The sequence below is a fragment of the Brachyistius frenatus genome, unplaced genomic scaffold (assembly GCF_029030835.1).
Source record: "Brachyistius frenatus isolate BFR_SWC_R1_liver_20210118 unplaced genomic scaffold, ASM2903083v1 Contig_360, whole genome shotgun sequence".
In the NCBI taxonomy this organism is placed as follows: Eukaryota; Metazoa; Chordata; class Actinopteri; family Embiotocidae; genus Brachyistius; species Brachyistius frenatus.
The window spans coordinates 183,896-210,000 of record NW_027210959.1 but is presented as its reverse complement, the minus strand read 5'-3'; the positions used below and the strand labels follow the sequence as shown (position 1 = coordinate 210,000).

At 44.5% G+C, this 26,105-nt stretch overlaps 3 protein-coding genes across 4 annotated transcripts in view; all 3 read left to right on the top strand.

Moving 5' to 3' along the window:
* rfx5 (regulatory factor X, 5) overlaps positions 1–3,589 on the top strand; it is a 9,604-nt gene extending 6,015 nt beyond the window's left edge. The window contains 6 exon segments of the mRNA XM_069724089.1: positions 198–330; positions 333–410; positions 1,492–1,690; positions 1,801–1,883; positions 1,955–2,089; positions 2,262–3,589. Of these exon segments, the coding sequence (XP_069580190.1) occupies positions 198–330; positions 333–410; positions 1,492–1,690; positions 1,801–1,883; positions 1,955–2,089; positions 2,262–3,356 (1,723 nt within the window). The 3' untranslated portion in view covers positions 3,357–3,589.
* A 6,938-nt stretch (positions 3,590–10,527) lies between these two features.
* On the top strand, positions 10,528–12,018 carry LOC138636195 (nuclear factor 7, brain-like; the record flags this gene model as incomplete). The annotated part of the gene is made up of 1 exon (XM_069724074.1): positions 10,528–12,018. A coding segment is annotated over one exon (1,257 nt), but the record flags the coding sequence as incomplete, so codon positions are not given.
* A 1,881-nt stretch (positions 12,019–13,899) lies between these two features.
* On the top strand, positions 13,900–25,861 carry LOC138636203 (phosphatidylinositol 4-kinase beta-like). Of its 2 annotated transcripts, none has more exons than XM_069724098.1 (14): positions 13,900–14,120; positions 18,166–18,670; positions 18,915–19,420; positions 19,588–20,013; positions 20,241–20,468; positions 21,720–21,965; positions 22,051–22,157; positions 22,383–22,487; positions 22,576–22,699; positions 23,002–23,115; positions 23,201–23,352; positions 23,525–23,657; positions 23,808–23,928; positions 25,536–25,861. In XM_069724098.1, the coding sequence occupies exons 2-14, from the start codon at positions 18,181–18,183 to the stop codon at positions 25,715–25,717; spliced, it is 2,934 nt and encodes a 977-aa protein (XP_069580199.1). In that variant the 5' UTR covers positions 13,900–14,120; positions 18,166–18,180; the 3' UTR covers positions 25,718–25,861. The 2 variants fall into 2 exon arrangements, with proteins under 2 accessions (XP_069580199.1, XP_069580198.1); XM_069724097.1 differs by having other exon boundaries at positions 21,720–21,971.
* Positions 25,862–26,105: the final 244 nt, after the last annotated feature.

Here is a 26,105-nt window from a genome sequence, read left to right as displayed (position 1 = left end):
CACACACAGAGACACACTCATACACGCACAGAGACACAGAGACACACTCATACACGCACAGAGACACACACAGAGACACACTCATACACGCACAGAGACACACACAGAGACACACTCATACATACACACACACCCAAACCCACACACACACACACACACACACACACAATATAACGACCCCCCCCCACCCACTGCAGGAGATACTGTGACAACCTGCAGCATCGTCCTCTGAGCGCCGCCAACTTCGGGAAGATCATCAGGGACATTTTCCCGAACATCAAGGCGAGACGTCTCGGCGGCCGAGGACAGTCAAAATATCCTTTAAGAGACTGTACTGTTACAGCGGCATCAGGAGGAAGACGGTCCTCAACATGCCGCTGCTGCCGAACCTGGACCTGAAGAACGACCCGGTACACACACACTACACACTACACTGTACACACTACACACTACACTCTACACACTACACTACACTCTACACACTACACACTACACTCTACACACTACACACTACACACTACACACTACACACTACACACACACTCTACACACTACACACTACACACTACACACTACACACTACACTCTACACACTACACACTACACACTACACACTACACACTACACACTACACACTACACTCTACACACTACACACTACACACTACACACTACACACTACACACTACACTCTACACACTACACTCTACACACTACACTCTACACACTACACTCTACACACTACACACTACACTCTACACACTACACACTACACACTACACACTACACACACACTACACACTACACACTACACTCACACACTACACACACACTACACACTACACACTACACACTACACACTACACACTACACTCTACACACTACACACTACACTCTACACACACACTACACACTACACTCTACACACTACACACTACACTCTACACACTACACACTACACACTACACTGTACACACTACACACTACACACTACACTCTACACACTACACACTACACTCTACACACTACACTCTACACACTACACACTACACTCTACACACTACACTGTACACACTACACTCTACACACTACACTAGCCTGCTGCAGCATCTCCCCCCTGAGAGCCCCCCTGAGAGCCCCCCTGCTGTAGTGAAGACATTTCCCCTCGGGGATTAATAAAGTGTATAAAATCACAAAATCAAAATCAAATCACTACACACTACACTCTACACCAGAGGTGGGCAAACTTTTTGGTTTACAAGGTTAAATGAATGCAGTCATAATTATGATTTGATTTGGGCAATTCTGTACCAATCATCAGTGGGCCGGATTAAAAAGACCAACGGGCCGGATGTGGCCTGCGGGCCGTAGTTTGCCCACCCCTGCTCTACACACACACACACACACACACACACACACACACACACACACACACACACACACACACAGTGCTGCTGCTAACCCCCCCCCTCCCGTGGGTGGGTGTCTCCAGGCCGAGCTGACTGAGCTGGTCCAGACCTACAAACAGGAAGTGACGGAGGCGGCGTGCGAGCTGATCTGTGATTGGGCGCAGAAGATCCTGAAGCGCTCGTTCGACACGGTGGTGGAGATCGCTCGCTACCTGATCCAGGAGCACATCGTGAACCCGCGCTGCAGCCGGGCGGAGCTCGTGACCTCGGCCGCCCTCGCAGGTGTGTCGGTCTGTCTATCAATGTGGGGACCGACGTTAGCATCCTGGATGCTGCTGTTTGTTTGTTTCTCGGTGACTGACAGCTGATGTTGTTTGTTTGTTTGTAAACAGGAGGTCCCGCTAAAACTCACAAGGTCATCAAGAAGTCTCCTGTGGCCTCGAAAGCGGACGCCGACGCAGGGTCCGATCTGAAGGTTTGTTGCCGAGCGACCGTTGATGTCATCGGTCGCTCCGTCCCGCCGCTCACCTTCCTGTCTGTCCTCAGAAGGACGTCGGAGACGCGTCCTCCTCATCCTCGCTGAAGCTGCCGGCCGGAGACAAGTCAGCTGCAGTGTCCAAACCTTCCTCCCTGGAGGCTCCGCCCCCCTCCTCCTCCTCCTCCTCATCTCTGCGTCCCGCGGTAGGTCAACACATCAGGGATCATTGGAGGGATTTATTGATCGATGTGATGGAGTCACAAGGACAAATTAAGAAATGTGTGTGTGTCTGTGTGTGTTTGTGTGTGTCTGTGTGTGTTTGTGTGTGTCTGTGTGTGTTTGTGTGTGTCTGTGTGTGTTTGTGTGTGTGTGCAGGTCGAGGCCTTCATCAAGCAGTTACCCAGAATCCTCCCCCGTAGTTCCCTCCCTGATAAGACGCTGTCTGTTCGCTCCTCGCCGCCCTCGCTGGCTCCCAAAGACCCGTCCGGTGTCGGAGGGGCGTCCGGACCTGGAGGACCCGCCGCCGCCGCTGCCGCCAGCGGTGGGGGGGTGAAGGTCATCGCCATGGCGACGCTGCCCCAGCAGCAGGGTGGGCCGGTTCCCGTGATGATCCTGCCGCAGAGCTGCCTGTCCTACGACCGGGACAAGGTGGCCCCGCCCCCTGCCCCTCAGCAGCAGCATGCCGCGGCAGCCCCCACCTCAGTGGTCCAGAAACCTCGAGGCGGCGCCGCCAAGCGCCCCCTGGAGGTGGTGACGTCAGGCGGGGGAGGGCCCGGTGGCTCCGCCCTCAACGCTCCTCCGGTCAAAAGGAAACGTGGACGACCGAGAAAACCTCGGCCGGAGGACGCCCTTCAAGCTCCGCCCACCGCTCCCCCTCCCGCCCCCCCCTCCCACCCGCCCATCATCACCTCCCTCAGCGGCGGCGTGATCCAGAAGGCCTCCTCCTCCTCCTCATCCTCCTCACAGCCTGTGCTGGAGCTGGTGATCCAGGAGCAGCCGGGTCTGGTTCTGAGCCCGCTGTCGGCAGCGTCTGAGCCGGCTCACCGGCTGGTGGAGCACCGCGGGGTGGTGGTGCAGTGCCAGCCGGGCGGAGCTACCGAGCCGGACCACCACGGCCGGCCGCTGCTGCTGTTCCAGAACCCCAGCTGGGAGCTGGCGGCAGGCCGCACCCCGATGGTGGAGGTGATCCAAAAAGCTCCGAGACCAAGCAACAACAGCGGAGCCGCTCCGCCCACGGCGCACCTCCACCTGCCTACCCTCCCTGTCCCCCTCCCCTTGCCCACGCTGCATGCGGAGCGGGGCGAGGTGGAGATCACACTGACGCCGGTGGAGCTCGTCACCCCGCCTCCTCCTCTTCCTCCTCCTCCTCCTCCTGCCTCCTCCGCTGCTGACTCCTCCCCCTCCGCCTCCTCCACCGTCGGGCTGAGAACGGAGGACCAGGGAGGAGCCTCACAGAGAGAGGGACACTAGCGCTCATCAGCCTTTACCTCGTCTGCAACAAGCCCCGCCCCTCTCTTCTCCTCTTCCTGATTGGCAGCAGAGAGCCAATCGAGGAGGACAGATGAAGACAAAACATCGTACAGATTGGACGATGTTACAAACCTGCGACTTCTTCACTGCATGTGACGCTCCTCACTCACCTCCTCACTCACCTCACTCACCTCCTCACTCACCTCCTCACTCACCCACCTCCTCACTCACCTCCTCACTCAACTCACTCACCTCCTCACTCACCTCCTCACTCACCTCACTCACCTCCTCACTCACCTCACTCACCTCCTCACTCACCTCACTCACCTCCTCACTCACCTCCTCACTCAACTCACTCACCTCCTCACTCACCTCCTCACTCACCTCCTCACTCACCTCACTCACCTCCTCACTCACCTCCTCACTCACCTCCTCACTCACCTCACTCACCTCCTCACTCACCTCACTCACCTCCTCAACTCCTCACCTCCTCACTCACCTCCTCACCTCCTCACTCACCTCCTCACTCACCTCACTCACCTCCTCACCTCCTCACTCACCTCCTCACCTCCTCACTCACCTCCTCACTCACCTCCTCACCTCCTCACTCACCTCCTCACCTCCTCACTCACTTCCTCACTCACCTCTTTCTCTCCTCACCTTCTCACCTCATTGTTTCACCTCCTCACCTCATCTCCTTCTCTCCCCTCCTTCTCTCCTCATTTCCTCACTCACCTCCTTCTCTCGCCTCCTTCTCCCTGTAAACATGTTGGTGGTCTGCTGCTTCAGGAAGGATGAAGAGAGGTGTTCATCCTTCAGGAACTTTACGGGTCGGAGCCTTTTAAAGGTTCCCTGATCCTCCAGATGTTCGATCCTCCAGATGTTCGATCCTCCAGATGTTCGATCCTCCAGATGTTCGATGATCGATCCTCCAGATGTTCGATCCTCCAGATGATCGATCCTCCAGATGTTCGATCCTCCAGATGTTCGATCCTCCAGATGTTCGATCCTCCAGATGTTGGTTTTAAGGAGGAAGAAAACGCTCGAAGAGCAACGCACACCGTTTCGTGCTGCGACGCAGGAACACGTTGAAATGCAGTAAAGTGATTCATCAGCGATGTTTCAGATTAGCTTCCGTAGCGCTAACGTTTTAGCTTCGCTGTTGTACGTCGCCATGCGCCCTTTGCACTAACTCCGCCTCTCCACGAGCTCCACCGCAGCACCGACCGCATCGGCAATGTGACGCGGCCGCGGACGAGTTCCTCCGCTGAAAGGTCAGAGGTCAACGCTCTGTATCTCCGACCGCTCGGAGAAGCTGCGAACACTCGGCCTGTTTACGGAGAAAACACTTCACGTTAACGTCGAACCGCACGAAGCCGCCACGTCGATGTTTAACAAACGCTCTAAAAGACTGATCTGTTTCCTCCTCGCTGGTCTCTGGGGGCGGAGCTTGACCCCCCGTCGTCATGGGAATGTCACATTGCCAATGCCGCACGGTTGTTGTCTTCTTTGTTGGTGCTACAAACCGCAGGACCGCATCCTGTTTTCCATCCTGAAAAAGAAAAACAAAAGGTTTCCTTCCGACAGCGAGCTTCAGCTCAGTTAAAGGGACACTGACTGTTAAAATCAGGCTCGTTGCATGATGGGAAAATTAGTATTTTTTAGCACTGCGTTACGATTGGTTGTTCACAGGAGCACTGATGTTGCTGACGGGTCGTTTCTTATAAAGAGTCTCCAGTGAAGTGCCAATATGTCCGACGTGAGAACCAGATGTCTGCGTGACATCACTTCCTCCTTGTTTGCATTTAACAAAATACATGGACGAGTTCTTACGAGGAACTTCCTGCTTCCTGCTTCCTGCTTTGCACTCGACGGACTCATTTTTTTTATCGCACAAAGTTTGATCCTTGTTTTGACTATTCAGGAGGAAGTCTATGAGTTTGAATCAATGAGAAAGGAAAAGAAAAAGACATCCTGTTCTGTTGAAGTTGCAGCAACTGGCGGGTCGAACCGGACGACCGGTTTCAGGCAACGTTTCACTTTGTTGACGGCAGCAGGAAGTAACGACAACCGAGTTTCAGTCATCGGTCGGCGGACTCTGTGATTCCTTCATGCTCAGGTCGGTCCGACTTGCAAAACAGAAATTAAAAACGTGCTTAGGACTTAAAACAACGGTTCAGGACTTGTTGGTCTGAACCGAAGACGTGACTTGGAACCTGCAGGTCTTGAAGTGAGACTTGGTAAAGGACTTGTTGTCAGTAGGGACGGATGATACAACAACCGATGTTTGCACGGGACTGTTGACCTGATGGTCTGGACCTCATCGTTCCTCCGGGGGTTTGACCTGGGACTTGGGTCTTTAGTTGGGACTAGACTCTGGACTTGTCTAGACTTGATACTTCAAAGTGGGACTTGTTGTATCTGACTTGTTGTTGGGGGGACAGACTATCAAAACATTGTTCCTTTAAAGTGTACTGAGATCCGGATGCTGCCAGACCTAGACTCACCTGGTAGACCTGGTAGACCTGGTAGACCTGGTAGACCTGGTAGACCTGGTCGACCTGGTAGACCTGGTAGACCTGGTAGACCTGGTAGACCTGTTAGACCTGGTAGACCTGGTAGACCTGGTAGACCTGGTAGACCTGGTAGACCTGGTCGACCTGGTAGACCTGGTAGACCTGGTAGACCTGATAGACCTGTTAGACCTGGTAGACCTGGTAGACCTGGTAGACCTGATAGACCTGTTAGACCTGGTAGACCTGGTAGACCTGGTAGACCTGATAGACCTGTTAGACCTGGTAGACCTGGTAGACCTGGTCTACCTGATAGACCTGGTAGACCTGATAGACCTCATAGACTCGGCCTGAGACTGTCTCAAAGTGAAATGTTGCTTTCGGGTAGGTTCTGGTGATGCAGGTCACAGTCCGGTCCGGTCCGGTCCGGTCCGGCCTGCTTTAGTAGCCCAGGTTTGGGGGGTTCTGTCACTGTGGAGCGTGTTGCTCAAACAAACAAACCAGAAACGGGTCGATAATCAAAGATTATGAATCGGGATTCGGGTAGCGGCGTGTCGACACTGAAGGATCAGACTCCGAGACGACGACCTCTGATGTCACTTCCTGTCTAAAAGCTGCTGCACGCGTCTTTTTTATGACCTTATTTATTGAAGTTAGAGCGACGCGAAGAGCAGCTTTACATGAAGTTCATTCACCTTCAGTTCAGCCACTTAGCCCGACCTCCGGGGGAGGAGTCCGACCTCAGGGGGAGGGGCCCGACCTCAGGGGGAGGGGCCCGACCGCTGACTGCTGAAGGTGAATGTACGTGATGAGATGAAGAGGCGTTTGTCGGAGCTGAGCCGGTCGACCTCACGGTTCATGTGACGGTTAGAGAGAAAGTCGCTTCTGTTCGACGCCACAAACTCCCTCAGGTTGGATCCCGAGAGCTCCAGAGAACACGGGGGGTGTTGGACTGTGGGCGGAGCCTGAGCGAGGTTGTCACGGCGACGCTCAGAGCTTCTCGCTGCCGTTCTGTTCACTCTTTTTAAATCTTTTGGTCGTCGTTGTTTCGTTCTGCTCGTCGGCGTTTCATCCTGTTGTACAGCTCGTTGTGCAGGTTTCCTTCTTCCCGTTGCTATGGAGATCTTTTAAGCTATCTTTTTGTTTTTTATTGTGGAAGACGCTGCCGGCTTCCTGCATGGTTTTCCTGTGGCTGTTTGTCTCGTTTTCTATATTCTCACTTCTAAACGTTTGTTTTTGTTTACCTGTGACCTGCTGACTTTGTGATTTTCCTTTTTGTGGCACTTTACTCCTTAAATTCACGACTGAAGTGAGGTTAATAAAAAAACTAAGAAAACCAACATGAACCTTCCTGGTTTGGTTTGGAAATGACAATAATCAGTGAAATGCACCTTTACTTCGCCCTGTTGGTCCGTCGGTTGTTTCTGTTGATTTGTTTGTTTGTTGTGAGGAGAACAGGAGAGAGAGGACGACAGAAGCCAGAATATTAATGTGAATCTATTTTCCTACGTTGATGGATTAAAAGACGTGAAGTTCAAAGCTTCTGACGACTCCTTTATCTCCTTCTGTCCTTTGTCTTTTTTACCCATCATGCACTGGGAAGTGTTGGAATGTCCTCCAGGTGTCTGTTTATACTGCAGTGATAGTTATACTAGTTATATTTATACTATTTATATTTATACTAGTTATATTTATACTACAGTTATATTTATACTAGTTATATTTTTATTTATACTAGTTATATTTATATTTATACTAGTTATATTTTTATTTATACTAGTTATATTTATATTTATACTAGTTATATTTATATTTATACTAGTTATATTTTTATTTATACTAGTTATATTTATACTGAAGTTATATTTATACTAGTTATATTTATACTGAAGTTATATTTTTATTTATACTAGTTATGTTTATATTTATACTAGTTATATTTATACTGTAGTTATATTTATACTAGTTATATTTATACTACAGTTACTGTATGTTTATATTACATTTATACTTGTACTGCAGTTATATTTATACGGCAGTTATATTTGTACTAGTTATGTTTATACTACAGTTATATTTATACTGCAGTTATATTTATACTAGTTATATTTATACTACAGTTATATTTATGCTGTAGTTATATTTATACTAGTTATATTTATACCAGTTATATTTATACTGCAGTTATATTTGTACTAGTTATGTTTATACTACAGTTATATTTATACTGCAGTTATATTTATACTAGTTATATTTATACTACAGTTATATTTATGCTGTAGTTATATTTATACTAGTTATATTTATACCAGTTATATTTATACTGCAGTTATATTTGTACTGCAGTTATATTTATTCTAGTTATATTTATACTGTAGTTATATTTATACTAGTTATATTTATATTTATACTAGTTATATTTATACTGCAGTTATATTTGTACTGCAGTTATATTTATACTACCGTTATATTTATACTAGTTATATTTATACGTTATATTTATATTTATACCAGTTATATTTATACTGCAGTTATATTTATACTAGTTATATTTATACTACAGTTACTGTATGTTTATACTACATTTATACTTGTACTGCAGTTATATTTATACTAGTTATATTTATGCTGTAGTTATATTTGTACTGCAGTTATATTTATACTAGTTATATTTATGCTGTAGTTATATTTGTACTGCAGTTATATTTATTCTAGTTATATTTATACTGTAGTTATATTTATACTAGTTATATTTATATTTATACTAGTTATATTTATACTGCAGTTATATTTGTACTGCAGTTATATTTATACTACCGTTATATTTATACTAGTTATATTTATACTACAGTTATATTTATACTAGTTATATTTATACGACATTTATATTTATACTGCAGTTATATTTATGCTGCATTTATATTTATGCTACATTTATATTTATACTGCTGTTATATTTATACTACCGTTATATTTATGCTGCAGTTATATTTATGCTACATTTATATTTATACTGCAGTTATATTTATACTGCAGTTATATTTATGCTACATTTATATTTATGCTACATTTATATTTATGCTACATTTATATTTATACTGCAGTTATATTTATACTGCAGTTATATTTATGCTACATTTATATTTATGCTACATTTATATTTATGCTACATTTATATTTATGCTACATTTATATTTATACTGCAGTTATATTTATACTGCAGTTATATTTACGCTACAGTTATATTTACACTGCAGTTATATTTATACTAGTCATATTTATACTGCAGTTATATTTATACTAGTTATATTTATGCTACATTTATATTTATACTGCAATTATATTTATACTAGTTATATTTATGCTGCAGTTATATTTATGCTACATTTATATTTATACTGCAGTTATATTTATACTGCAGTTATATTTATGCTACATTTATATTTATACTGCAGTTATATTTATACTGCAGTTATATTTATGCTACATTTATATTTATGCTACATTTATATTTATACTGCAGTTATATTTATGCTGCATTTATATTTATGCTACATTTATATTTATACTGCAGTTATATTTATACTGCAGTTATATTTATGCTGCATTTATATTTATGCTACATTTATATTTATACTGCAGTTATATTTATACTACAGTTATATTTACACTGCAGTTATATTTATACTGCAGTTATATTTATACTGCAATTATATTTATACTAGTTATATTTATGCTGCAGTTATATTTATGCTACATTTATATTTATACTGCAATTATATTTATACTAGTTATATTTATGCTGCAGTTATATTTATGCTGTAGTTATATTTATACTGCAGTTATATTTATGCTAGTTATATTTATACTGCAGTTATATTTATACTGCAGTTATATTTATATTGCAGTTATATTTATATTGCAGTTATATTTATACTGCAGTTATATTTATGCTGCATTTATATTTATACTGCAGTTATATTTATACTACAGTTATATTTATATTGCAGTTATATTTATACTAGTTATATTTATACTGCAGTTACATTTATATTGCAGTTATATTTATACTGCAGTTATATTTATACTACAGTTATATTTATATTGCAGTTATATTTATACTAGTTATATTTATACTGCAGTTATATTTATGCTGCATTTATATTTATACTGCAGTTATATTTATACTGCAGTTATATTTATACTACAGTTATATTTATATTGCAGTTATATTTATATTGCAGTTATATTTATACTGCAGTTATATTTATATTGCAGTTATATTTACACTACAGTTATATTTATACTGCAGTTATATTTATACTAGTTATATTTATACTGCAGTTATATTTATACTGCAGTTATATTTATATTGCAGTTATATTTATATTGCAGTTATATTTATGCTGCATTTATATTTATACTGCAGTTATATTTATGCTACAGTTATATTTATATTGCAGTTATATTTATACTGCAGTTATATTTATGCTGCATTTATATTTATACTGCAGTTATATTTATACTACAGTTATATTTATATTGCAGTTATATTTATACTAGTTATATTTATACTGCAGTTATATTTATGCTGCATTTATATTTATACTGCAGTTATATTTATACTAGTTATATTTATACTGCAGTTATATTTATAACTGACCTTCTCACAGGAGAGAGATCAGAGACCTCCAGAGGATCTCTGCAGTCTGCACTCTGAGAAACTCAAACTCTTCTGTCTGGACCATCAGCAGCCAGCGTGTCTCGTCTGCAGAGATTCAGAAAAACACACCGGCCACATGTTCAGACCCGTCGATGAAGCTGCACGACAACACAAGAAGGAACTTCGGGAAACTCTGGAGCCCTTAAAGGAGAAGTTGAAGGTTTCTGAACGAGTTAAAGAGGAGTTTGATCGAGCAGAAAAACACATTAAGGTCCAGGCCCAAAACACAGAGATGCAGATTAAGCAACAGTTCAAGAAGCTGCACCAGTTTCTAGAGGAGGAAGAGGAGGTCAGGATGGCTGCGCTGAGGGAGGAAGAGGAGCAGAAGAGTCGGATGATGAAGCAGAAGGTGGAGGCTCTGAGCAGACAGATACCAGCTCTCTCAGATGCAGTCAGAGCCACAGAGGAGGATCTGAGAGCTGAAGACATCTCCTTCCTCAACAACTACAAGGCTGCAGCGGAAAGAGTCCGACGCTGCCCCCTGCTGGAGGATCTGCAGCTGCCCTCAGGAGCTCTGATAGACCAGGCCAAACATCTGGGCAACCTGGCCTTCAACATCTGGAGCAAGATGAAGGACAGGGTCTCCTACACTCCTCTGGTTCTGGATCCAAACACTGCTGGTCCAGGACTCGTCCTGTCTGAAGATCTGACCGGTGTGAGACGAGGACATAAACAGCAGCTTCCTGATAATCCAGAGAGGTTTGACTCCCGCTCTGTCCTGAGCTCTGAGGGTTTTAAATCAGGGACTCACAGCTGGGACGTCGAGGTTGGAGACAGTCCAGAGTGGAGACTGGGTGTGTTGGCAGAGTCTGTCAAGAGGAAGGGATTCATATACTCTGGATTTTGGAGAATATATTTCTATAAAGGTAAATTGTCAGCGCAGTCACCAGCAGCTCCAAACACTGATGTCCAAGTACAGAAGAAGCTCCAGAGGATCAGAGTGAATCTGGACTGGAAAGGAGGGAAGCTGTCGTTCTCTGATCCTGATACGAACACACACATACACACCTTCACACACACTTTCACCGACAGGATGTTTCCATTCATTGACTCTGTAGGTGATGTGGAGATTTTACCAGCTAACGTCTCTGTGACTAGAAATAAACGTAAACAGCTGAAATGTTCATCATCTCTTAACATGAATATTGAAAAAAAAACAAAAAACAGCTTAAATGAGCCCTTCATTCACTGATGAAAACATCTGGATCTAAATCAGTTTGTCTGACCTTTTATTTTGAAAAACCCAAACAACTTATTAACAAATCTGACTTCTCTTGGTGAGTTTATTTTTTTATGTCTTCTGTCATTTAACTTTCAACTGCAGACACATGTTGTTTAAAACTCATTGTTTTGTACATTTCTGATTCAGATCAATCAAAATTGAGTTTATATGAATATAAACATAAAGAATTATCTGTAACTAAAATGTTTTGAGGTGAATCTGTAAATAAAAATGATTGAATTGATCAACATATAAAGTGTGACGTGTTGTTTCAGATGAACATAAGAATGTATTGATCCCGGTGAAATCTAGCTGAGTCAGCATTCGCAAAATTGACTTCTTTTTTTTAGATTTTTCTTTTGAGAACTTCTGCATCCGTTCAGATGTTGAAATCATTCAAATATCAACAGGTTCAGCTTTTTATTTGCAGTTCTGAGTTTATTCAACTTCTTTATTCTATTTCTACTTTTTGAAATACTCAACTGTTTCTGGAAAAATTCCTGCCATTGAAATGAACGGAGAGAATTTTCAAATCCTCTGAAATTTATTTGAACTTCAACTAGTTTTCCAAACTTTCACCTGGAAACACCATTTAAACTTTAAACATGTCAAAACTCAAATATTAAATGTGTTCGCAGAGTTTGGTCTCTTTCACAGTTTTTACAGAACAAGGTTTTATGAATTTTTGGGGAATAATTTCTCAGTTTTTAATTGGTGTGTCGTTCAGTCAAATCGCTAAAATGTTAATGTTTTAAATGCAATATCAATATTAACTAGCTTATTTAAATAAAAGTGACCACATATATTAAAATAATAAAATTGCAGGAAAGAAAAGTTTTTGAATTACTCAAAATGACAAATTACATTTATTTTTGCTTTTATTGTGAAAAGTTCTTTAGCGTGTTGATTAAAAGTTGATGAAGAGTTGAGGAGGAGGAAGACGGATGTTTTAAACGGAAACAGAACCAGAACCAGCTGCTGCTGTCAAGTTAACCACAGTACAACCGGAACTGACACCAGCCGGACTTCAAAATAAAAGCTTCAAGACTGCACACACAATAATTAATCTGCGGATCATTAGTTTGAATAATGAAGTTAATCCAGTGAATAAATTCCCATCACAGCGTTTTAAGATTTATTTCATAATAAACGATCAGAATTTTTTTTAATGTTTAATTAACCATTAAAAAAAATCTCAGTGAAAATATTCTCAGATAAATATTCTGTCGGTCAGCATTTCAATAAACTGATCAGATTTCAGTCTTTAATCATTTCTCCCTTTTCTTCACAACAGTTTTCATATTTATTCTTAAACATAAATAACAAAAAGAAAAGGACTTGTTTAAAGTTGTTTCGAGGTTTAAAACAGTTTTTGTCTATATTTTAACTCAACTTTATTGGTAATTATTGTAATAATTTACAAATAAACTAGAATTAGATGATCAGAAATACAATATTACAAATTATATCAAACAAATGACAAACATCCAGACACTTAATAATATTCAGTACAAGTAAAAAGAGGAAAATAATAAATATTACAAACAAATTTACTGAATTTTGCCACAATGAAAAATGAACAGAACTGTCACGCATCAAAAAATTACTTAAATTCATAGTAGTTTTAATTAAAGTTATGGATGTTTTTTTTTTTTAAATAAACTTTCTTATAACAACAAAATCTAGCATATTTACCACCATTTGGTAAATTCATCAAGAACAGTGTTATAAGAGAAGAAGAGTGACCTACTATATTTATTTTGTATACAAGTCAGAAGAATCAAGAAAATAAAAAGAGAACAGCAGCAACAACACTAAAATAAATTTAAAAATGAATAAATAAAGAGGTCAGAGGTCAAATCTATGTAAACCTACATATTTCTGAACATCCACACCGTGTTTGGTTTATATGTATTTCAAATAAATTAACTCTCCTTCATTAAAACAAAAAAATTGTCTGACATTGAAAAATTTCGTGTTTTTAAGGCAAATGTTTCCAGATTCATCACGTTGTTTATGTGTGCTTTTATTGTGTAAACCCGTGCCGGAAGTTCCAGACATTTCCGACTGCGGGTCTCTTGACGGATGTTGCGTCACTGCTGCTTTAAAGCAGGCAGAGTCGAGGCGAGCCAGGCCACAGATCCCGGACCAGATGGACCGTTTACGAGCCTGAAAACCCGGACCCGGACCCAGACCTGGACTAAAGAGCTGGACTCGACCCGGACCCCCCCCCCCCGGGACGAAAACCGGACTAACGGCCGAGTGTCGGAGCTTTTCCAGCGGACTGAAGGCGCTCCGGTACCCGGGTACGTCGCCTCCTTCTTCTTCGCTGCTTTTCCTTTTTTCACTTTTTGTTGGTTTTCTTCTTCGCTCTGTTTGTGTTTGTAAGCTAACTGTTAGCCGTTAGCCGTCGGCCCCGGGTGCTGTCCGGCTGTTCCGGTGTTAAATCCCCGGCCTGCGGCCCTGTTGCAGCCCGGCTCTCCTCCTCCTCCCTCCGGTTTGTTTTCATCCGGAGGGAGCGGCCCTCCTCCTCCTCCTCCTCCTCCTCCTCCTCTTCAGGCCTTGGCTCTGTACTCTGTTATCTTTATCATTTAACTGTAATATCTTCTATAACTCCGACATTTCAAATATCTCATCATTAACTCTCATTATGTCCAGAACAGAGAAACTATTCGGTTTATTTTTTGTTATCTCTACAAGATCTCTACAGTACCTCTACAGTATCTCTACAATATCTCTACAATATCTCTACAGTATCTCTACAATACCTCTACAGTACCTCTACAATATCTCTACAATATCTCTACAATATCTCTACAATATCTCTACAGTATCTCTACAATATCTCTACAATATCTCTACAATATCTCTACAGTATCTCTACAATACAATATCTCTACAATATCTCTCTACTCTACAATATCTCTACAATATCTCTACAGTACCTCTATATCTCTACAGTATCTCTACAATATCTCTACAGTATCTCTACAATATCTCTACAGTATCTCTACAGTATCTCTACAGTATCTCTACAGTACACAATATCTCTACAATATCTCTACAATATCTCTACAGTATCTCTACAATATCTCTACAATATCTCTACAATACCTCTACAGTATCTCTACAGTATCTCTACAATATCTCTACAATATCTCTACAATATCTCTACAGTATCTCTACAATATCTCTACAATATCTCTACAGTATCTCTACAATATCTCTACAATATCTCTACAGTATCTCTACAATATCTCTACAATATCTCTACAATATCTCTACAATATCTCTACAATATCTCTACAGTATCTCTACAGTATCTCTACAATATCTCTACAATATCTCTACAGTATCTCTACAATATCTCTACAGTATCTCTACAATATCTCTACAATATCTCTACAATATCTCTACAGTACCTCTACAATATCTCTACAGTATCTCTACAGTATCTCTACAATATCTCTACAGTATCTCTACAATATCTCTATCTCTACCGTATCTCTACGGTGTCTCTACAATATATTTACAATATCTACAACTCCTCTCCAATAGCTCTTATCGACCTCTCAGCGATATCGACCTCAAGAGATATCTACTTTTGACATATCGACCATCGACCTCAGAGATATCAACCTCAGAGATATTGACCTCAAGAGATATTGAACTTCAACCTTGGAGATATCGACCTCAAGAGATATCGACCTTCAGGAGATATCGACCTCAGAGATATCGACCTCAAGAGATATCGAACTTCAACCTTCAACCTCGGAGATATCGACCTCAAGAGATATCGACCTCGGAGATATCGACCTCAGAGATATCGACCTTCGACCTCAGAGATATCGACCTTCGACCTCAGAGATATCAACCTTTGACCTCAGAGATATCGACCTTTGACCTCAGAGATATCGACCTTTGACCTCAGAGATATCGACCTTCGACCTCAGATATCGACCTCTCAGAGATATCGACCTCAAGAGATATCGACCTTCAACCTCGGAGATATCGACCTTCGACCTCGGAGATATCGACCTTCGACCTCGGAGATATCGACCTTCGACCTCGGAGATATTGACCTTCAACCTCGGAGATATCGACCTTCGACCTCGGAGATATCGACCTCGGAGATATCGACCTTCGACCTCAGAGATATCGACCTCAGAGATATCGACCTCAGATATCGACCTTCGACCTCAGAGATGTCAATCTCTCAGAGATATCGACCTTAGAGATATTGACCTCTCAGATGTGTATCTGTGTTCATATAAACTTTTTTTTACAGAACGTGAAGTAAAAAAAGCGTTAATTAAATTACAACTCTGTTTCCAAAGAAGTAGATGCTGTGTAAAATGTAAATATAAACAAAATGCGATGATCTTTAAATCCTGTAAACTCATTATTAATTCAAAACAGACCAAAGACAACAAATCAGATGTTGAATCTGAGACATTTTATTGTTTTATATCAAATATATTTTCTCATTGTGAATTTGATGTCAGCAACACGTCTCTATAAAGTTGTTTTAGGATCATGTTCACCACTGAGCTGCATCACCTCTTCTTTTAACAACACTCTGGAAACGTTGGGGAACCGAGGAGACCAGTTTCTGGAGTTTTGAAAGTGAAATGTGGTCCCATTCTGGCCTGATATATCATTCAGCATTAATGCTTCCTTCCAGATGTTCAAGCTACCCATGCCATGTGCACTAATGCATCCTGTACCATCACAGATGCTGGCTTTAGAACTGAGCCGATAACAAGCTGGATGGTCCCTCTCCTCTGCGGTGTTTCTGGATCATGTTTCTATCTGGTTTCTTCTTTGGAGAGTTTTAACATCATTTGTGGACGCAGCGATGAACTGTGTTCACAGACGATGGTTTTCACAAGTGTTCTTGAGCCCATGCAGTGATTTCCACTCCAGAATAGTGTGTTTTTAATGCAGTGCTGCCTGAGGGCCCGAAGATCACCACCATCCAATATTGGTTTCCAGCCTTGTCCCTTGTGTTCAGAGATTTCTCCAGATTCTCTGAATCTTTTAATGATATTATGAACCGTAGACGATGAAATCCACTAATTCTTTGTAGTTTTACGTTGAGGAACATTATTCTGAGATTGTTCCCACACAGTGTTTCACAGAGTGGTGAACCTCTCCCCATCTTCACTGCCGAGAGACTCTGTCTCTCTGAAATCATCTTTTTGTACCCAATCATGTTACTGATCTGTTTCCATGGTAACCTCATTAGTTGTCAGATGTTCCACCAGGTGTTTTTTTTTTTAATCTTTTGTTGATCCTGTCACAACTTTTTTAGAGACGTGTTGCTGCCATCAAATTCAAAATGAGCAGATATATTTTTCATAGTTTCTACATTTGATTTGTTGTCTTCGGTCCGTTTTTAATTAATTATGAGTTTACATGATTTAAAAATCATCACATTCTGTTTTTATTTACATTTTAAACAATGTCCCAACTTTTTTTTAGAAACATGGTTGTAGAAATTGTTTTATTAGTGTTTGTGTAGTTTTTGATGAAGGTGAAGACTCACCTGCTGGTCGTCATGACGCCCGTCTCCTCTGATGACCTCACTCTCCGTCCTCCTTCGTCAGGCTGTGAGGACGCTGCATTCGCTGCCCGTCGTTCACGTCGGCATCCCCGAAACCTCCAGATGAATTTGTCCATACGACCGCTAGGATTACAGCTGGTTACCGTGGTTACAGCCGACCTGATAAAACGCTGCACGACATCACGCCTTCATCATCATCATCATCATCATCAATCAGTCATTCAGTCACTGAGTTTACAGTTGAACAGTTCAGCGAGAGAGACTGTGTGTGTGTGTGTGTGTGTGTGTGTGTGTGTGTGTGTGTGTGTGTGTGTGTGTGTGTGTGTGTGTGTGTGTGTGAAAACAGGAGCTTTTTATTTAAAGGCATCGCCGTGGAAACGGAACTGTTTTTTATAAAGGTATCGTCATGGCAACAGAACCTTTCATTTATGTTATCTTCGTGGAAACAGAACCGTTTTATTAAAAGCATCACCGTAGAAATGGAATCGTTTTGTAAAAGGCGTCGTCATGGAGATAGAACCGTTTTATAAAAGGCGTCGTCATGGAGACAGAACTGTTTTATAAAAGGCATCGTCATGGAAACAAGGTGAGTATCAGTAGGCTGGAGGAACCATGGAGCTGAGAGAAATAAAAATAGAAACAGGACGCCTCGATGATGATGATGATGGTGAGGATGAGGATCGATCACCTCCTTCCTGTGGTGCTCCTCTCTCCTGATTGGCTCTTCAGTCCCTCGTTGATGCAGCTGATTGGTTCACTTTCTTTTTTTCTTCTTTTCTCTGCAGGCTTGCTCTTCCAACATGGCTGACGCTGAGGTCTCCTTGTCCCTGGCTCTGCGGCCGCTCCACCACAGCCCCTCCCACTCTGCCCCGCCCCCTCCACTGGCCTCCTCCTCCTCCCCCACCACCTTCTCCTGCCCCTCCTCCCCCTCCAGTGCCTCCTCGTCCTCCTCGTCTTCGTCCTCCTCCTCCTGCTCTGAGAGCTCCTCAGACTGCCCCACCCACCACCACCACCATCATCATCATCATCATCATCATCATCATCACCACCCTCGGCCTCAGCTGCAGCTGCCCCCGCCCCCCCGCAGCGAGCAGCCGTCCTCGCCCAGCGCCAGCCCCCGGAGCTCCTCCCCCAGCGGCAGCATCGGCAGCACCGGCAGCCTCGGCAGCAGCGCCAGCGAAGGCATCGGCAGCAGTGGCACGTCGAGTGGCGGCGACCCGCGAGGACCGAGCCCGCCGCTCGACGTCATCTCGGAGGACGCCATGGAGATGGACCTGGGGACGGACCAAGGTAACCGGGACGGACTGTCACCACGGCAACCGCCGGGATATCTTCATGTATTTGTTTGGTAGTTCTGGTTTAGCTCCTGATGTGGTTCTGGTGGTCCTTCCTTTGGGTCCAGACGGTTCTAGAACTACTTTGGTTGGATTACATTAGTCCAGAACTCACTGGGTCCAGAACCCCATGATCCAGGTCCGTAGGGTCCAGGACTCGTCGTGGTTTTGTTGCTGACCTCTTTCACCTCTGTCTCCAGTGATCGACCCGGAGGTGGCACTGAAGGCGTGCCAGGAAGTTCTTCTCAAAGTCAAGCTGCTGGACAACAAGCAGCAGCAGGACGAACAACAACAACAACAACAACAGCAGCAGCAGGTGGAGGTGACGGAGCGCTGCAGTCCCCAGTGGCTCATCAACGCAGACTCCAGCTCCATCCAGGAGGAGGACGAGGACGAAGGACAGAGAGAGGGCGGGACCTCCCAGCAGGCCCCGCCTCCCTCGGCCCGGCCGGAGTCTTCCTCGCCCTCCTCGTCGTCCTCGTCGTCCAAGCAGTCGTGGCTGCTGCGCCTGTTCGAGTCCAAGCTGTTCGACGTTTCCATGGCGATCTCCTACCTGTACAAGTCGAAGGAGCCGGGGGTGCAGGCGTACATCGGGAACCGCCTCTTCAGCTTCCCCGACAGCGAGGCCGACTTCTACCTGCCGCAGCTGCTCAACATGTATGTGCACATGGACACGGAGGTGGGCGACGCCATCCGACCCTACCTGGTGAGTCCGCAGCACGGCCGGTCCGGAGGCACGTGTATCGGTAGACGCTGTAAATTACAGATGTTTCCTAAACGCCTCATAGGCAGGCTATCGGTAGCTATAAATTACAGATGCTCCATAAATTTACAGATGTTTGTCTGATATGATGTTTGTTGATCTCCTGTCAGATCCACCGTTGCCGCGGCAGCATCACCTTCTCCCTGCTGTCGGCCTGGCTGCTCGGCGCCTACTCCTCCGACATGCACATCTCCACCCAGCGTCACTCCAGAGGCGCCAAGCTGAGGAAGCTCATCCTGTCTGACGAGCTGAAGCCTCCGTCTGACGCTCCTCGCTCGGTCTCGGCGTCGGCGTCCGACAGCCCGCTGTCCTCTCCGGCCCACCCCCGCTGCCACCGCCGCCACAACAGCAGCAACGTGGAGCCCTCCCCCTCCTCCGTGGACGGCGCCGCCCCGGGGGAGGCGGAGGTGTTCGTGTCTCCGTCCAGGAGGACCCACCAGAGATCCAAGTCCGACGCCACCACGGCGAGCGGCGGGCCCGGCGCCGGGCTCCGACGGACCGGGAGCAACCCGAAGGTGGAGGCGGTCCACGAGGAGGTGAGGAGCGCCGCACGCTCGTCACACATCAGAGGGGGTCCAACCCGTCAGAGTGTCCGGTTCTGATCCGAATGGTTTACGTCCACACTGACTGACTGAAGGCTGAACAGCAGCTCACACTCTCCACTAAATGGCCCGTTTTTTCAATCAGGTTTGGTACACGTCCAGAGAGTCTGAAGTCGCTCCTAATGTTGTTGTTGTTGTTGTTTGTGTCGGTGTCCCGGCAGCCGGAGCGTCTCCGCCCTCAGAGGGAGCTGGTGAAGTCTCTGCTGGGCATCGGGAAGCGTCTGGCCACGCTGCCCACCAAAGAGCAGAAGACACAGCGGCTGATCTCAGAGCTGTCGCTGCTCAACCACAAGCTGCCGGCGCGCGTCTGGCTGCCGACCGCCGAGAGGCAGCACCACGTCTGCAGGGTCCCCCACACCCAGGCCGTGGTGCTGAACTCCAAGGACAAGGTGATAAACAACACTGTAAACAACAACACTGAAAACAACAACACTGTAAACAACATGATAAACAACACTGTAAACATGATAAACAACATGATAACACTTTAAACAACATGATAAACAGCACTGTAAACAACAACACTGAAAACAACAACACTGTAAACAACATGATAAAAACACTGTAAACATGATAAACAACACTGTAAACATGATAAACAACACTTCAAACAACATGATAAACAACACTGTAAACAACAACACTGTAAACATGATAAACAACACTAAACAACATGATAAACAACACTAAACAACAACACTGAAAACAACAACACTGTAAACATGATAAACAACACTGTAAACATGATAAACACTAAACATGATAAACAACATGATAAACAACACTTTAAACAACATGATAAACAACACTGTAAACAACACTGTAAACAACACTGTAAACAACATGATAAACAACACTGTAAACAACAACACTGTAAACATGATAAACAACACTGTAAACAACAGTGAACAACATGATAAACAACACTGTAAACAACAACACTAAACAACATGATAAACAACACTGTAAACATGATAAACAACACTTTAAACAACATGATAAACAACACTGTAAACAACATGATAAACAACACTTTAAACAACAACACTGTAAACATGATAAACAACACTAAACAACAACACTGTAAACATGATAAACAACACTGTAAACAACAGTGAACAACATGATAAACAACACCGTAAACAACAACACTAAACAACATGATAAACAACACTGTAAACATGATAAACAACATGATAAACAACACTGTAAACAACAACACTGAACAACATGATAAACAACACTGTAAACATGATAAACAACACTGTAAACAACATGATAAACAGCATGATAAACAACACTGTAAACATGATAAACAACAATGTAAACAACAACACTGTAAACATGATAAACAACACTGTAAACATGATAAACAACATGATAAACAACACTGTAAACAACAACACGGTAAACAACGCGGTAAATAACACTGTAAACAACCTGATAAACAACACTGCAAACAACAACACTGTAAACAACACGGTAAATAACTGTAAACAACATGATAAACAACACTGTAAACAACAACACCGTAAACAACATGATAAACAACACTAAATAACAGCACTGTAAACAACATGATAAACAACACTGTAAACAACATGATAAACAACACTTTAAACCCCCCGTCCACCTCCCAGGCTCCGTACATCATCTATGTGGAGGTGTTGGAGTGCGACAGCTTCGAGACGTCTCCGGTTCCGGTCCGGATCCCGGAGACGAGGATCCGCTCGGCTCGCTCTGCAGAGAACCTGGACTGCGGCGCCACTGCTAACGCTAGCGGCGGCAGTATGACATCAGAGCACCGAGCGGGAAGTTTCTCCACCGTCCCAAACTACGACAACGATGACGAGGCGTGGGCCACCGACGACATTGGACAGCTGCAGGTGGAGGTTCGTCCATTTGTCCATAGACGTGGCCATCGGGTGTCCTCATGAGGGATGAAAACCAGCCCGTGTGTGTGTGTTGCAGGCGGAGGCTCAGACGAGCAGCAGCGACAACATCAGCCAGTTTTCAGTCGACAGCATCACCAGTCTGGAGAGCAAGGAGCCAGTGTTCATCGCTGCCGGGGACATCAGGTAAAACCACGGCGGGCCGCTGAGCTGCACGGGAGCCGCGTGTTTCCCCTCTCAGGACCGAAAACAGCTCCAAGAGGGTCGGACGTTGAAAGAAACGAGAACAACCGGACAAAAACATCGTTTCATGCAACTTCAGTTGAACTAGAACTCTTTTTGTCCATCTGAAACCTCCATACACGACCTCTGACCTATTGACCTCTGACCTATGTATCGATGCCGTTTCAGGCGCCGTCTGTCGGAGAACCTCGCCCACACCCCCACCACGTTCCGGAGGGACCCCGAGGACCCGTCAGCTGTCGCCCTCAAAGAACCGTGGGAGGAGAAAGTCAGGTGGGTCCGCGAGGGCGAGCGGAGGACAGTCATGCCCCCCCCCCCCCCCCCCCCCGGTAACACCGTTATGTGTTTTGTTTGTGGTCAGGCGGATCAGGGAGGCGTCTCCGTACGGCCACCTGCCCAACTGGAGGCTGCTGTCCGTCATCGTGAAGTGTGGAGACGACCTGAGGCAGGAGCTGCTGGCCTATCAGGTGCTCCGGCAGCTGCAGGTGAGACACGCCCCTCGGAGGAGACCGTTACCGGGGGCGACCGTCACCGGGGGCGACCTCAGAGAGCCGCTCCACATTCCGTTTATTTAACATAATTCAAAACTGTTTTTTCATTCAGCTGAAACCTGATTGGACGAAACTGCAACTGAAGATGTTTTTCAAATAAACAAAATATATTATAATATTTAATAATATATATATATTTTTTTAAATCCAACGTGAAGAAAACAGAAGTTGTAAATAAAAAGAAACGGTAAATGAAGCGTTTGTTTAGCGACGATCTGCCGCTCCGTCCGTTTCAGTCCATCTGGCAGCAGGAGCGAGTTCCTCTGTGGATCAAACCCTACAAGATCCTGGTGATGTCATCGGACAGCGGCATGATCGAGCCCGTCCTCAACGCCGTCTCCCTGCACCAGGTACCGCAGTGCATTCTGGGATGTTGCTTTTTAAACGCGACAGCGGTTCGTGTTCGCGGGACTCTGAAGTCTAGTTTGTTTCCAGGTGAGGAAACAGAGTCAGCTGTCGCTGCTCGACTACTTCCTGCAGGAACACGGCAGCTTCACCACCGAGGCCTTCCTCACCGCTCAGAGGAACTTCGTCCAGAGCTGCGCCGGATACAGTCTCATCTGCTACCTGCTGCAGGTCAAAGACAGGTGAGACACCAGGTCAGAAACAGGTGAGACACCGTGGCAGAGACAGGTGTGACAGGTGAGACACCACGTCAGAGACGGGAGACACCACAGCAGGTGCTAAGCTAGGCTAACAGTCCTCTTACGTCAGTCTTTAATGCTAAGCTAGGCTAACGGTCGCCCTGCGTCCCTGCAGACACAACGGGAACATCCTGCTGGACTCTGAAGGACACATCATCCACATCGACTTCGGCTTCATCCTCTCCAGCTCTCCTCGAAACCTCGGCTTCGAGACGTCCGCCTTCAAACTCACGTCGGAGTTCGTTGACGTGAGTAAATATAATCTGTCTGATTTTAAGTTTCCTTCAGTGTCACAGTGGTCCAGTGATGTTGGTCTGATTACCCATGATGCACTGCAGGCAGGAGCTGCTTTAAAGGGGCAGTTCCACCGAATAGAGGTTTGGTCACGTGTGTTTCAGGTGATGGGCGGTTTGGACGGAGACATGTTCATCTACTACAAGATGTTGATGCTGCAGGGTCTCATCGCAGCCCGCAAGCACATGGAGAAGGTTCTGCAGATCGTCGAGATCATGCAGCAAGGTAACACGCTACATACCACGTTTTAAAAACACGCTTAGAACACGTTCTACATACGACACTTTAATAACGCACCTGGAACACGTTTTACGTACGACGCTTTAATAACGCGTGGAACACGTTCTACGTACGACGTTTTAATAACGCGTGGAACACGTTCTACGTACGACGTTTTAATAACGCCTGGAACACGTTCTACGTAAGATGCTTTAATAACGCCTGGAACACGTTTTACGTACGACGTTTTAATAACGCGTGGAACACGTTCTACGTACGACGTTTTAATAACGCCTGGAACACGTTCTACGTACGATGCTTTAATAACGCCTGGAACACGTTCTACGTACGATGTTTTAATAACGCGTGGAACACGTTCTACGTACGACGTTTTAATAACGCGTGGAACACGTTCTATGTACGATGTTTTAATAACGCGTGGAACACGTTTTACGTACGACGTTTTAATAACGCGTGGAACACGTTCTACGTACGACGTTTTAATAACGCGTGGAACACGTTTTACGTACGATGCTTTAATAACGCGTGGAACACGTTTTACGTACGACGTTTTAATAACGCGTGGAACACGTTCTACGTACGACGTTTTAATAACGCCTGGAACACGTTCTACGTACGATGCTTTAATAACGCGTGGAACACGTTCTACGTACGACGTTTTAATAACGCGTGGAACACGTTCTACGTACGATGCTTTAATAACGCGTGGAACACGTTTTACGTACGACGTTTTAATAACGCGTGGAACACGTTCTACGTACGACGTTTTAATAACGCCTGGAACACGTTCTACGTACGATGCTTTAATAACGCCTGGAACACGTTCTACGTACGATGTTTTAATAACGCGTGGAACACGTTCTACGTACGACGTTTTAATAACGCGTGGAACACGTTCTACGTACGACGTTTTAATAACGCGTGGAACACGTTCTACGTACGATGCTTTAATAACGCGTGGAACACGTTTTACGTACGACGTTTTAATAACGCGTGGAACACGTTCTACGTACGACGTTTTAATAACGCCTGGAACACGTTCTACGTACGATGCTTTAATAACGCCTGGAACACGTTCTACGTACGATGTTTTGATAACGCGTGGAACACGTTCTACGTACGACGTTTTAATAACGCGTGGAACACGTTCTATGTACGATGTTTTAATAACGCGTGGAACACGTTTTACGTACGACGTTTTAATAACGCGTGGAACACGTTCTACGTACGACGTTTTAATAACGCGTGGAACACGTTTTACGTACGACGTTTTAATAACGCGTGGAACACGTTCTGCGTACGACGTTTTAATAACGCCTAGAACACGTTCTACGTACGATGCTTTAATAACGCGTGGAACACGTTCTACGTACGACATTTTAATAACACGCCTGGAACACGTTCTACTTACGTTTTAATAACATGCTTAGAACACGTTCTACGTACAATGCTTTAATAACGTGTTTTGATATCTGTTCTAAATAACCCCTGAAGATTTCCGATGGATTTTCTTCACCGCGGTTTCGTTTGATTAATTCGTACCCGATACGGACCGTCCCGGTTTCCGCGGTAACGCGTCTTCTGTGTTTCAGGCTCCCACCTGCCCTGCTTCCACGGCTCCAGCACCATCCGAGGGCTGAAGGAGCGTTTCCACATGTCGCTGACGGAGGAGCAGCTGCAGCTGCTGGTGGAGCAGCTGGTCGACGGATCGATGCGCTCCATCACCACCAAACTCTACGACTCCTTCCAATATGTCACCAACGGCATCATGTGACCGCGGCGTGGCTCCGCCTCCCTCTGACCGGATCGACCGACTCACCGCTCCTTCTGGACGCCGATCGGATCTTCTGAACTAAAACACTAAACGTTTACTGCGCTGCCGCCCGATATGTTGAATTCAGACCCAACAGACTTCTATTGGACTTCTATTGGACTTCTACTGGACTTCTATTGGACTTCTACTGGACTTCTACTGGACTTCTATTGGACTTCTACTGGACTCTATTGGACTTCTACTGGACTCTATTGGACTTCTATTGGACTTCTACTGGACTTCTATTGGACTTCTACTGGACTCTATTGGACTTCTACTGGACTCTATTGGACTTCTATTGGACTTCTACTGGACTCTATTGGACTTCTACTGGACTCTATTGGACTTC

Coding starts and splice junctions, on each gene's coding strand:
- LOC138636203 (XM_069724097.1), top strand. CDS start 18,181: ATGGCTGACGCTGAGGTCTCCTTGTCCCTGGCTCTGCGGCCGCTCCAC. Junction 19,421..19,587: donor ACGCCATCCGACCCTACCTG/GTGAGTCCGCAG, acceptor ATCTCCTGTCAG/ATCCACCGTTGCCGCGGCAG. Junction 23,929..25,535: donor CGTCGAGATCATGCAGCAAG/GTAACACGCTAC, acceptor TCTGTGTTTCAG/GCTCCCACCTGCCCTGCTTC.